This window comes from Aegilops tauschii, chromosome 4 (assembly GCF_002575655.3).
Source record: "Aegilops tauschii subsp. strangulata cultivar AL8/78 chromosome 4, Aet v6.0, whole genome shotgun sequence".
Lineage (NCBI taxonomy): Eukaryota > Viridiplantae > Streptophyta > Magnoliopsida > Poales > Poaceae > Aegilops > Aegilops tauschii.
The window spans coordinates 225,474,978-225,486,485 of NC_053038.3; the positions used below are offsets into that span (position 1 = coordinate 225,474,978).

The 11,508-nt window shown below is 49.4% G+C and overlaps 2 protein-coding genes across 2 annotated transcripts; both read left to right on the forward strand.

Moving 5' to 3' along the window:
* The first annotated feature begins 7,401 nt into the window (after positions 1–7,401).
* Positions 7,402–7,910, forward strand: LOC109750601 (uncharacterized). The gene is made up of 2 exons (XM_020309560.1): positions 7,402–7,563; positions 7,653–7,910. The coding sequence occupies exons 1-2, from the start codon at positions 7,402–7,404 to the stop codon at positions 7,908–7,910; spliced, it is 420 nt and encodes a 139-aa protein (XP_020165149.1).
* A 937-nt stretch (positions 7,911–8,847) lies between these two features.
* On the forward strand, positions 8,848–9,480 carry LOC141021783 (uncharacterized). The gene has a single exon (XM_073497633.1). The coding sequence runs from the start codon at positions 8,848–8,850 to the stop codon at positions 9,478–9,480; it is 633 nt and encodes a 210-aa protein (XP_073353734.1).
* Positions 9,481–11,508: the final 2,028 nt, after the last annotated feature.

An 11,508-nucleotide genomic window follows, 5' to 3' on the forward strand; every position in this document is an offset into this window, starting at 1 on the left:
ATACAATGGTTAGCGCACACAAGGTGTCCATCATGTAAGAATGAGTCCGTGCAGCAGGATTATTCGTGGCAAAGCGCATGAAGCTTATCAAGATGATATAGAATGATATGCAAAGCGTTCATGGGGACAAAAGCATTCATTGTGCACACAAATGTGTTGTGAATATGATCAATGCAACCACGATGCAAAATGATGTCATAGTGAGACGGTTTATCAATAGCATGAATATGGCAATGCATGGTCAATGTGAGTATGTGATCATGCAATTGATGGTAGGCAATATGATCATAATGTATGAATATGCCATCAAGAAAAATCACAACAAATTTGCTAAGGAAGTGCACAAGCTCATATATCATGGATGACATTGAAATACAAGATGCAACAAGGCAATCATAATGTGAGTCAATCCATGCATAGGATGCAAATTTTTCATGGGTGGTGTTGTAGCATAGCTCGATGTCATGGTAGAAGTGTTGGTCCGGTGGTGCATCCACTAAGTCCGGGCACTCCTCAACTTGAAGGTCCATAGGGTCCATCTCCAATGTCGGTCCTCCATCCAATGTATGTATCATGTAGACAAGAAGAAGGACACAACAATGAATGTATGGCCCATCCAATATGCATATGTGAAGATGGCTCAAAGGGAAGGAGTTCACCTTTAGTAGTTTCTCGAAAATGTTGGTGTCGCACATCTTGTACGCCTTCACATAACCAATATGTCTGGCGATGGTACCGCCTTGTGAATTCCTCAAAATGAAAGAACATGACAAACACTCGGAAAAACAAATGAGGTTAGTGCAAATGTAACACTTATCATTTGAGAGGTAAGATACCCAACAAGTGTTCTCATCATTCTTATCATAAGAAAGGACAAGGTGTGGTATGGTATGAAAGCATATGATGCAACTACAACCAAAGACAATAGGCTCAAGTAAGCAAGCATGCTTCACAAGTAATATGTCCAAGCCTCCACGATCAATAAGCATAGCAAGTTGGCACTCAATACAAGGTGATATGAGAGATGCAACTAATGGAGACAAGAGACAATGTTCAAGACAAATCAATTGAGAGGCATGAACATATATGTCATCAACCCAAGAAAGCGAATAAGAATGGAACATGGGTGATTCGATAAAGCAATCAATCATTGTGATCAAGTCAAGCAAGCTAGTAGTGCGAAGATGCAACGTACTAGATGTAATGATGGCAATCAAGTCATGTGTGCAAATAGTGAGCATATATAATGCACATGACATATCACAAGCATGAAAGCAAGATATGAGTAATGTATCATCATTGTATTGGCAAGAAGTCCTATGTAAATAGCAATTGAACAATATGACTCTCCCAACACAAGAATCAACAATAGCATGAAGTACAAGGAAAACATGGTACTAGCAACAAGGATCTCCACCAAGCATGCAAATACACATAGAAGTAGCATAATGGTGTATCATGGGTAAATGCAAGCAAGGGTCACAATTGCATGGAAAAGGAATAGAAGCAAGCATAACATGCAAAGTGAACACGATAGAATGGGCATAGGGTGACAAGTGGTAAATAGCCCATAGCCGTGTGAGAGACAAGTAAAAGAGATGCGCATAGTCCTTGCGCGAAGGGAACGGTGGTGAGCATAATCCACGGGATCTCAAATCGTCGTTGCTCTCAAGAGCTCGTTTTGTCAACTCTTGGGATTGAAAGGTTGACGAGTATACGTGAGTACCTACACAAAACAAAGGCAAAGGAAAAATTGTGTGTGCGTGGTATATGTACACATCATCCATCATGATGCATACGTGCATGTGTTGGTTAGCACAAAATAGCCAATGCTCAAATAAATGAGATGCGTGATATAGAAACATGTCATCCATCATGAGAGGTTTGTTATTATGTATAGCATAATGGAGACTCAAATTATGTAAAGCATCATGAGAAATATGTAGAGCATTGTTATTCATGGAATGCATATGGTGCACACAATTATGGGAATCATGCAAAGTATGGAATGCATCAAAATCTCCTAATATGTATGAGGAAACTATGGGGGTCTCCTCATGAGCATTAGTGGAAACATCACATGGAGAATATTGACAACATCCAAAACAATGCATATTCTGAACAATGTGATCATGGCGTGGCATAGTAGATGAATTGCACAAATCATGTAAAGGAAGCATAACAATATCATCGCATCAAAAACAAAAGCCAATGACCCTCATCTCGTCATCTATGCCATAAGTGCAAATGGGATTTATTTTAATGGGGTATGCATAGTTACTATGTTGAGATTGAAATGATGCAATATGAGAGATCTCACTCATAGCATATGACAAGTTTAATGGATTGTCAAACATGAAGTCACCAATAGAATTTTCACATGATATCCTATGGAGCATATCATCACAACTAGGCAACTCAACATGCTCATCATCATATTCATCATAAATTTGTAAGTCATGACATGAAGAATTCGCACTAGCATGAAGCATGGGAATAGGTGGATCAACATCATGCAAGCAATCATTGGTGAGATAGTCCACTAGTGGGATAAGAGAAGCACCATCACCTATGTTACCTTTGGAGTGTCGCTCATGTGTTGTAGGTGAGGTGTCGAACACCAAGTCGTGATCATCTTCATCTTGATGGAACCATGTGGGTGGTGCATCATCGTCCACCATGGCCATCGTCGTCTCCATTGGAGGTATGGACTCGTCGAGGATAGGCATGTTGTCATGTAGGAGACCTAGCACCAAAGAAAACACACTCGGAGTAGAGGTTAAGTTGTTAGAAATCATAGTGGCCTCACATGTCGTGTCAACTACCTCACTCACTAAGTGTTGTGGCTCACTCACTCCCTCTTGGATGCTCTCACTCATATGGTTGGTGGAGTCACTCAAATGGCTCTCAACCTCACATAGGATGTGTGGCATGCTCTCATGTGTGGGGCTAGTGGTGGTCACACTCATCCTCTCATAGGAAATGCACTCAAATCCACATATGGTGGAGTCACTCATATCACTCATGGTGGGGTGGCTTTCCTCACATGGCAATTGGGGCATCTATTCATATGTGGGTGTCAGAGAGATGTTGGTGAAAATGTCTCCATGCTCAACTCCTATCGCCGCCTTCATTGAAGGGATAGTCCCATGCTCAACCTCCTCATCCATAATGCCTCTAAAGATGAATGCTATAGGAAGTGGCAAAACATCACTCTCCTCTGAGACCAAAGTCTCATGTGCGGTCTCATAGCTTGACTTGGAGTAGGAGACATATTGGGGCGCTGTCTTCATGTTGTTGAAGAGGTTCATACTCGCCGCCGTGGTTGAAGGGGATGGCCCTTGCTCGACCATCTTGTCGCCGTCTTGTTGTTGGAGGCCCATATGATGTCGCACCTCGTAGCTCGTCTCCGTGACCAAAGGGAATTTCCCATGCCCGGCCTTCTTCCTTGAGGGGCTTCCGAAGATGGAAGTGTCGCCCTCGCTCGTAGGTGGTCACCTTGTTGTTGAAGATGTCGATGTAGGCGAACTCACGGGAAGTAGACGAAGATGCCGTACGTCCAAAGGCGAAGATGCCTTGATAGCACTTGGCGAAGATGTCGAAGTGGTGGTGGTAGTAGCCGTAGCGTCCTCTTGGTGGTGCTTGTCTCGCAGTCTTCTCTTATGCTCATGAAGTTTGGCCATAGCTTGATGTAGAGCTTGTTGGGACTTGTAGGTAGGCGCATCTTGAGCATCTTCATGTTGATGGTGTCGTTGTCGTACTTGAGCTGGATGGCGTTCGTCATCGCGCACATGTTGCGTGGAGGTGACTTGCTCTTCATGACGTTGTGGATCACGAACATGATGATGGTCGCCATGTGGATGTGGATGTGGATGAATTACGCTTGCATCACTTTGGCGCTCCGAAGATGATTGACTTGCTCGCCGTCGCCTTGAGGATGATGAAGGGGAAGAACGGTTGATCAACAAGGTTCAAATCTCCTCCATCCTTGCATCTTCCTCCTTCTTTTGTGCGGAAAGCTTGTTGTCGAAGTAGTCTCTTGTATGTGCTTCGGAGTGTCGTATGTCGATGGCGAGGTTGTCGATGCGCTCTCGCAATCTTGATTGTGCGCCTGGCATTTTTCGTTGTAGATCGAAGATTGACGATTTGGTGATGTAGTTGTTCGCACCGTCGTTGTTGTCGAAGACCGGAGATGAAATGCCATGGCTATCCATCACAAGACTCGAGCAAATATGAGTGGGAGGAAGAGAAGAACTATACCAAATGTACCTTGACCGATGTTGAAGATGGATCAATGATCACTCAATAATGTAACAGGGAAATATCACAATTGGTACCGATCTTGTCAATTTCTCACACATACACAAATAAGGCTTATGGTGGAGCTCGGTGAGGATAGTGGCACAAAAATTTGATGCAAAATGTTAGCAAGAGTCAATAATGTTGAAAGAGATTCACAAATTTGCAAGTGAAACAAGTAGACCAATAGCAACGAATATAATGGCACACGGAAACACACACACGGATAGATAAATGGGGTCGTGCAACCAAGGAATGAGCTCAAAATGTGGAATCCATGGAAAATGCTCTTGTTGCACAAATCTAGAGAGACGCTAGCATGATTGCTCAATAGGCGGATACGACACTTGTGCACAACCTATAGGAGACAAAAATGCAACGACTTCTATCCCAATTATGCTATGTATATATGGTTCCCGGTGTTCCTCTCAAGATGATCCAAGATGATCTTATATGCAATGTGGTATGATGCTATGGCACTTGCTCACAAGCTCTTTGTTCACTCTTTTTCTTTGCTTAAAAGCTTATTCTTTTTTTTGTATGGCCACAATGCGAAATGCACAAACCAAGATAGCAATTGTGTATATGCGGGAACAATCTTGTGGAACAAGAGATGATATGATGATAGCAAGATGGTACCAATATGATATGGTATGTATGGAAAGGATGGTGTAGATCACTAATATGCACAAGTAACGTTGCTAGCAATACTCAAATGGCTAGTCTTGATAGGCAAGTGGCGCAAAATGGGCTAGGGGTTAACAATGTAATGGCAAGGAGAATATACAATGGTGTCGTCGAGGTTACCGTCAATGGTTTGTGAATAGTGAAGCGGTCAATGTCGACGACGACCTCGAGGCAATGATGAGTGGTGGTGTTCTCGATGTAGAGCCGTCCCTAATTAGCCGAAACACCTTAGGAAACGGATAAACCGCGAACTCAAATCTCAAACGTCAAATGTCAAATGGTGGTAGCGGGAATGCGGTGGTGCTTTTGCAGACGCTCAATGGGATTGCGGAAATGCAATGATGGATTTTGAGACGCAATGCGGAAGTGGAAGGTAAGGTGGTGGACTATACACTGTGTCGGAGTTGGAAGCACAATCCCTAAGTAGCCGAAACACCTTACGAGACACAACTCACAACACAAACAGAATTGTGTTAAGTTGGGGTGGTGGAAGTCTATGGTGGTCAATCCTATGCGGAAGTTATGGTGGTGGTTGATGAAGAAGCAACCGTCCCTAAGTAGCCTAAATGCCTTAGGAGACTCGAATCACAACTCAAACAACCACAAATGCTATAAGGAACAAAAAGGGTTAGGTTGCGGAAGTCGGTGGTGGTTATGCGGATGATATGCTGCAAGCCCTAGGCAAAGATGCCAAAGTACCAAAAATTTGATGGAGTCAAATGATTATGGTGGTATTTTTATGGGATAGGGGATGCCAAGAGCTTCAAAACGAGCTAAAGAACGTCAAAATCAGACTACAGATGAATTAGTTATGGACAAAACGGTGAAACGGGACAGGCTGAATCCCCAGGGGCCGGACATCCGGGGTCGGGGCCGGAAATCCGGGACCTGATGTCCAAAACCGCGCGCGAATTGCGCTCCAGGAGCCGAATGTCCGGGCCTATGGGCCGGATGTCTGGGGGGGCAGATGTCCGGGGCTACGGGCCGGATGTCCGGGCTCCAAATCCGAGGATGAACTCGAGGAACTCGATTTTGGGGGCGGAAATTGATGATTTTGGGGACAAAATTGGAGAGATTTCGTGGATGGAAAGTGGGGAAACTTGGGGAAATGCTAGATCCACTGGTAACAAAGCAAATCCATGGATCAAATCCAACAAAAGTTCATCACATCAACAAATCACAAAAAAATTTGGGGCTATTTTTGGTGGGGATTTTCGAAATTGGGGAAGAACACAACAAAATTAGGCTAGAAAACGAAGAGGGGAGGCTCCGAAATCGTGATCAACGTGGCTCATGATACCAAGATGATGTAGGGTGGAACCCTATACGGCCGATCTTTCCCGAAAGGAGCGGATCCCAACTAAGAACACGAAGAACACGAGGGGAAACACGAGGGAAAACACAAGATAAACACTAAAACCAACAAGATATAGTCACACATATGCTAGATCCTCGAAACACGAGAGGAGATAGAAGATCCACGATCAACAAAGGATGATACAAAGGTAACCGGTTCTTCTCCTCGATGAGGTCTTAATGGGGCCACCCAAGAGGGGGTCTTGAATCCAAGGGGGATCTTCTTCGTAGAGGGGCCGCGGTCTCTCTCAAGGAGCAGATCCATATGGATAAGCGAGGCTCTATCTCACAATTGAGCTATCACAATGCTAACCCTAACTAGGAGGAGGAGGGGGTCTATATACAGTGTTAGCCCACGAAGGGGTAAGTGAGAGGGGGGATACATGGGCCCTTGGCCCGATCTCTGCGCATAGGCCGGTGCCGGATGTCCGGCGGCTCACGAAGAGCCGGATGTCCGGCGGCTCACGAAGAGCCGGATGTCCGGGCTTCTGGCTGGATGTCCGGGATGGACATGGCTAGCTTCGGTTGCATTCTATGATGAGGGGCCGGATGTCCGGGCGAAGAGGCCGGTGTCCGGGGCTTCGGGAGGAGCCGGATATCCGGGGCATGGTGCCGGATGTCCGGGCTGTCGGGGTCGCTTCCGGAGCTCTCTGGATAGGAAGGGGCCGGATTTTCGGGAGTCGGGCCGGATGTCCGGGCTAGGGCCGGATGTCCGGCCGCTGTAGCAGTTGGCTCTCCTTCCTTTGCTCCCGCACACACTTGGCCTTGGTCCTTGGGCTCTCCATGGTCTACTCGGGTGTACCTGAGTATGCACAAGGTCCGCGCTTGAAGTAGCATCCATGTCTTACATGCGGAAAGGGAAGATTCAGAAAGGAGCGAGTTCACCTTAGGTCCAATGGCATATGCTTGAGGTCTCAGCATGTGGACACTTGGGGCTTGGGGAGTAGTCGTAGTGTACATGGGGATGATCGTAGGATGCTCCGCATCAGGCGGGCTTGCCGCTTCTCCCAGATCCTGATAGACGGCGGTAGCAGCATCAACATCCTCTACCGCGACACCATGGAGAAGCTGGGCATCAAGGAGAAAAAGAAGCTCCTACCCAACCGGACCGTCTTCCATGGCATCGTCCATGGACTTTCCTGCCCCCTAATCGGCAAGATCAAGATTGACGTCCAGTTCGGCGACAAGACCCACTTTCGCTGTGAGCCAATCTGGTTTGAGGTGGTTGACTTGGACAACCCCTACCACACGCTCTTGGGCCGGCCCGCACTGGCCAAATTATGGCACTTCCGCATTATGCTTACCTGAAGATGAAGATGTCGGGTCCCAAGGGCATCATCACCATTGCCGGTGACTACCAGAAGTCGCTCACGTGCGCCGCTGCCAGCAGTCGGCTGGTCGAGTCCCTCGTCATCGCCGAAGAGAAGCACCTCCTTGACCGGGCGGTGGCCATGGCCAGTGAGCAGCCGACCATACCATCCGACCCCAAGGACGCGGAGTATCAGGGCTCCTTCCAACCAGCCATGGAAACCAAGAAGATTGCCTTGGACCCGGCACACCCAGAGTGATTTGCTGTCGTGGGGTCTCACCTCGACAGCAAATAGGAAAGCGAGCTCGTCGACTTCCTCCGTGAGAATTGGGACATCTTCGCATGGTCTCCCAAAGACATGCCGGGTGTTTCGAAGGATTTTGCCGAGCACAAGTTACATGTGAGATCAGATGCAAAAACCGGTCAAGCAACCCCTCCGCCGCCTGTCAGAAGAGAAGAGAAGGATCATTGGTGAAGAAATCGCCCGACTTCTGGCAGCCGGCTTCATCATGGAAGTGTTTTACCCGGACTGGCTTGGCAACCCAATCCTCGTTTTGAAGAAGAAAAACAAGTGGCACATGTGTATCGACTACACTAGCCTCAACAAAGCCTGCCCCAAGGACCCTTTTGCCTTGCCCCGGATAGATCAAGTGATCGACTCCACGGTCGGCTATGAGCTGCTGTACTTCTTGGATGCCTACTCTGGCTACCACCAGATCAAGCTGGACCTGGCCGATTAGCTGAAGACCGCCTTCATCACACCATTCAGAGCCTTCTGCTACTTGACCATGATGTTCGACTTAAGAAAAGCGGGCGCCACCTTTCAGCGTTGCATGCAGAAGTGCCTCCTCAAGAAACTCGGCAAGAGCGCCCACGTCTATGTGGACGATATTGTGGAGAAGACGAAGAAACGCAACACCCTTTTGGAGGACCTCAAGGAGACCTTCGACAACCTGTGCCGTTCCCAGATCAAGCTCAATCCGGAGAAGTGTGTCTTCGGAGTAGCAGCCGACCAGCTCCTTGGTTTCCTTGTCTCTGAGCGCAGGATCGAGTGCAACCCCATGAAGATCAAGGCCATCGAGCGGAAGTAGAGGCCGACCCGACTGCGGGACATCCAGAAGTTCACCGGGTGCTTGGCATCTCTCAGCCAGTTCATCAGTCGGCTGGGCGAGAAGGCCCTCCCACTGTACCAGTTGATGAAGAAGACCACAAGCTTCGAGTGGACTGACCAGGCGGACGAGGCCTTCCTCCAGCTCAAGCGGATGCTATCCACGCAGCCTGTTCTGGCTGCGCTGACTGCTAAAGAGCCCATGTTCCTCTACATCGCCACTACTAGCCGGGTAGTCAGCACCATGATCGTGGTCGAGCGCCCAAAAGACGGCAAGGCCCAGCCTGTCCAGAGGCCGGTCTACTACCTAAGCGAGGTGCTGTCCGCCTCCAAGCAGAACTACCCCCACTACCATAAGATGTGCTATGGCGTGTACTTTGCCACCAAGAAGCTGAAGCAATACTTCCAGGAGCACACCATCACGGTTGTCTGCACCGCCCCCCTTCCTGAGATCATAATCAACAGAGATGCCTCGGGCCGAGTTGCCAAGTGGGCCATTGAATTGGCACCACACACCATCCTCTACCAGCCCCGCACTGCCATCAAGTTCCAAGCGCTGGCCAACTTCCTAGTCGACTGGGCTGAGACCAAGTACCTGCCGCCAACGCTGGATTCTACCCATTGGCGGGTGCACTTTGATGGCTCAAATATGCACACCGCTTTGGGAGCCGGCATCGTCCTCACCTCCCCTAAGGGCGACATGCTCAAATACACGTTGTAGATCCACTTTGCTGCCTCCACTAACGTGGCCGAGTACGAGGCGCTCATCCACGGGCTCCGGCTAGCCAAGGAGATCGGCATCCGCCGGATTCTGTGCTATGGCGACTCAGACTTGGTGGTCCAACAGTCCTCCGGCGACTGGGACGCCAAGGACGCCAACATGGCGAGCTACCGCTTCCCCGTCCAGCAGAGCAGCAGGCACTTTACCGGGTGCGAGTTCTTTCACATGCCACGGGCCGACAAGAAGCAAGCCGACGCCCTGGCACGGATTGGCTCCACCCAACAAGCCATACCAGCCGGCGTCTCCCTCGAGTGCCTGCGCAAGCCTTCTATCAAGCCTTCATCGGAATCAGAGTCCATCTTCGTGTTGGCTGACCCCGGAGCAGTCGGATCCGGCTCGGGGACTTTAGCAGTCGGCCCAGGGACTTCGGCAAGCAGCCCGAGGGCTGCAGCACCCGAAGCCGGCCCGGGGAGTTCAGAACCCGGCCCGGGGACTGCAGCAGTCGGCCCGGAGACTTGAACGACGCAGCAAGAAGTGGCCGGCTCTGACCCGCCGCCTCCCCACCCGACTGCCCTGGTGGTGGCCGTCATGACGGTGGTAGATGCTCCATCTTGGGCGTAGCCCATCCTCTACTTTCTGGTGAGCCGAGAGCTACCAGCCGACGAGATCTTGGCCTGGCACGTGCAACGCCGGGCGACAGCATACACAATAGTCAATAGAGAGCTTGTCAAGCGCAGTGTGACTGGCGTTTTCCAGCGTTGCATAGAGCTGGAGAAGGGCATAGCAATCCTAAGATATATCCATCAAGGCGAATGTGGCCACCATGCTGCCTCCAAAGCCCTCGTCGCCAAAGCCTTCTGGCCGGCCACCACCCCGCTCATCAGCACCCGGCGCGCGCTAAGCGTTCTCTGAGACGATGGGGTCGGTCGCCCCTGCCCCAATGCCATCTGGCCGCCTCCGCCTCCTCCAATCGGCGTACGGTCCTCCACCACCGGCGGCTCCCGCTGCTATGGATCGGGGGCCTCTGGAACCACGATGCGGGCCAAGTCCTCCGCGGCCTTTGCGTCGGCCTCCGCCTACGCCTTGGCCGTGGCGTCCGCCTGTGCCTTGGTCGCGGCCTCGGCCTCCGCCTATGCCGTGCTTGCCGCCTCAGATTTCTGTCGCGCTGCGGCATCCCGCTCCTCCTGCGCCTCCCGCGCGTTCCTCTCCATTGCCTCCCGAAGGGTGGCGGCCGGGTCCACGCGGCAGGCATCCTCAGGGCCACGTGACGCCCCAATCACCGAGGCGGACGGGGCCCGTGGAAGTGCAACAAATCCCTGGGTGGTTTTGGTAATTCATAACAACATATAGCTCATTGAACTAATATCCTTTCAAGATGATTATTTATGAAAGTTTAATGATTGGCATGGCATGGACTAGAGATGTGGACCCCTCAAAATGCTAAGGAAAAGTATTGGCAAAACCTCAAGACTCTACATTTCTATTTTAGTGATCCAAGATCACATTGAGTCCATAGGAAAGCCAATACTATTTAAAGGGGATGAGTGTTGCTTAATGATCTACTTGCTCAAAATGCTTAGTGATATGCTCCAAAGACCTCAACCATCTTCTCAAATCCAAACTTATCCTAAACATAAAAGTCAAACTCGGCCCCACAGATTTGATTCATCCAGTGCCACCGAGTTCACTTCACATAGCCATAGCTAGAAACCCTAATCAGTTCGGTATCACCGATAGGGATCTCGGTCTCACCGAGATGGGATTGCAAACTCTCTGTTTCCCTTCACAATGTTTCAGTATCATCGAAATGAGCGATTGGTCCCACCGAGTTCGCAGTGCAAACTCTTTGTTTCTCTTTTGTAACGTTTCGGTATCACCGAAAGGAGTGATCGGTCCCACCGAGTTTGCCTGACCAACTCTCTGTTTGCTTGTTACTGAAATCGGTCTCACCTAGTTGAAGTAATCGGTCAAACCGAGATTAAGTTTTGCCCTAACACTAGCTCGTCGGTCCCACCGAGTTGATCATGT

Bases quoted from the DNA above. Each gene is read 5' to 3' on its own strand.
- LOC109750601 (XM_020309560.1), top strand. From the start codon at position 7,402: ATGGAGAAGCTGGGCATCAAGGAGAAAAAGAAGCTCCTACCCAACCGG. The intron at 7,564-7,652 runs GTGGTTGACTTG...GCTTACCTGAAG, and splicing joins GTGAGCCAATCTGGTTTGAG to ATGAAGATGTCGGGTCCCAA.
- LOC141021783 (XM_073497633.1), top strand. From the start codon at position 8,848: ATGAAGAAGACCACAAGCTTCGAGTGGACTGACCAGGCGGACGAGGCC.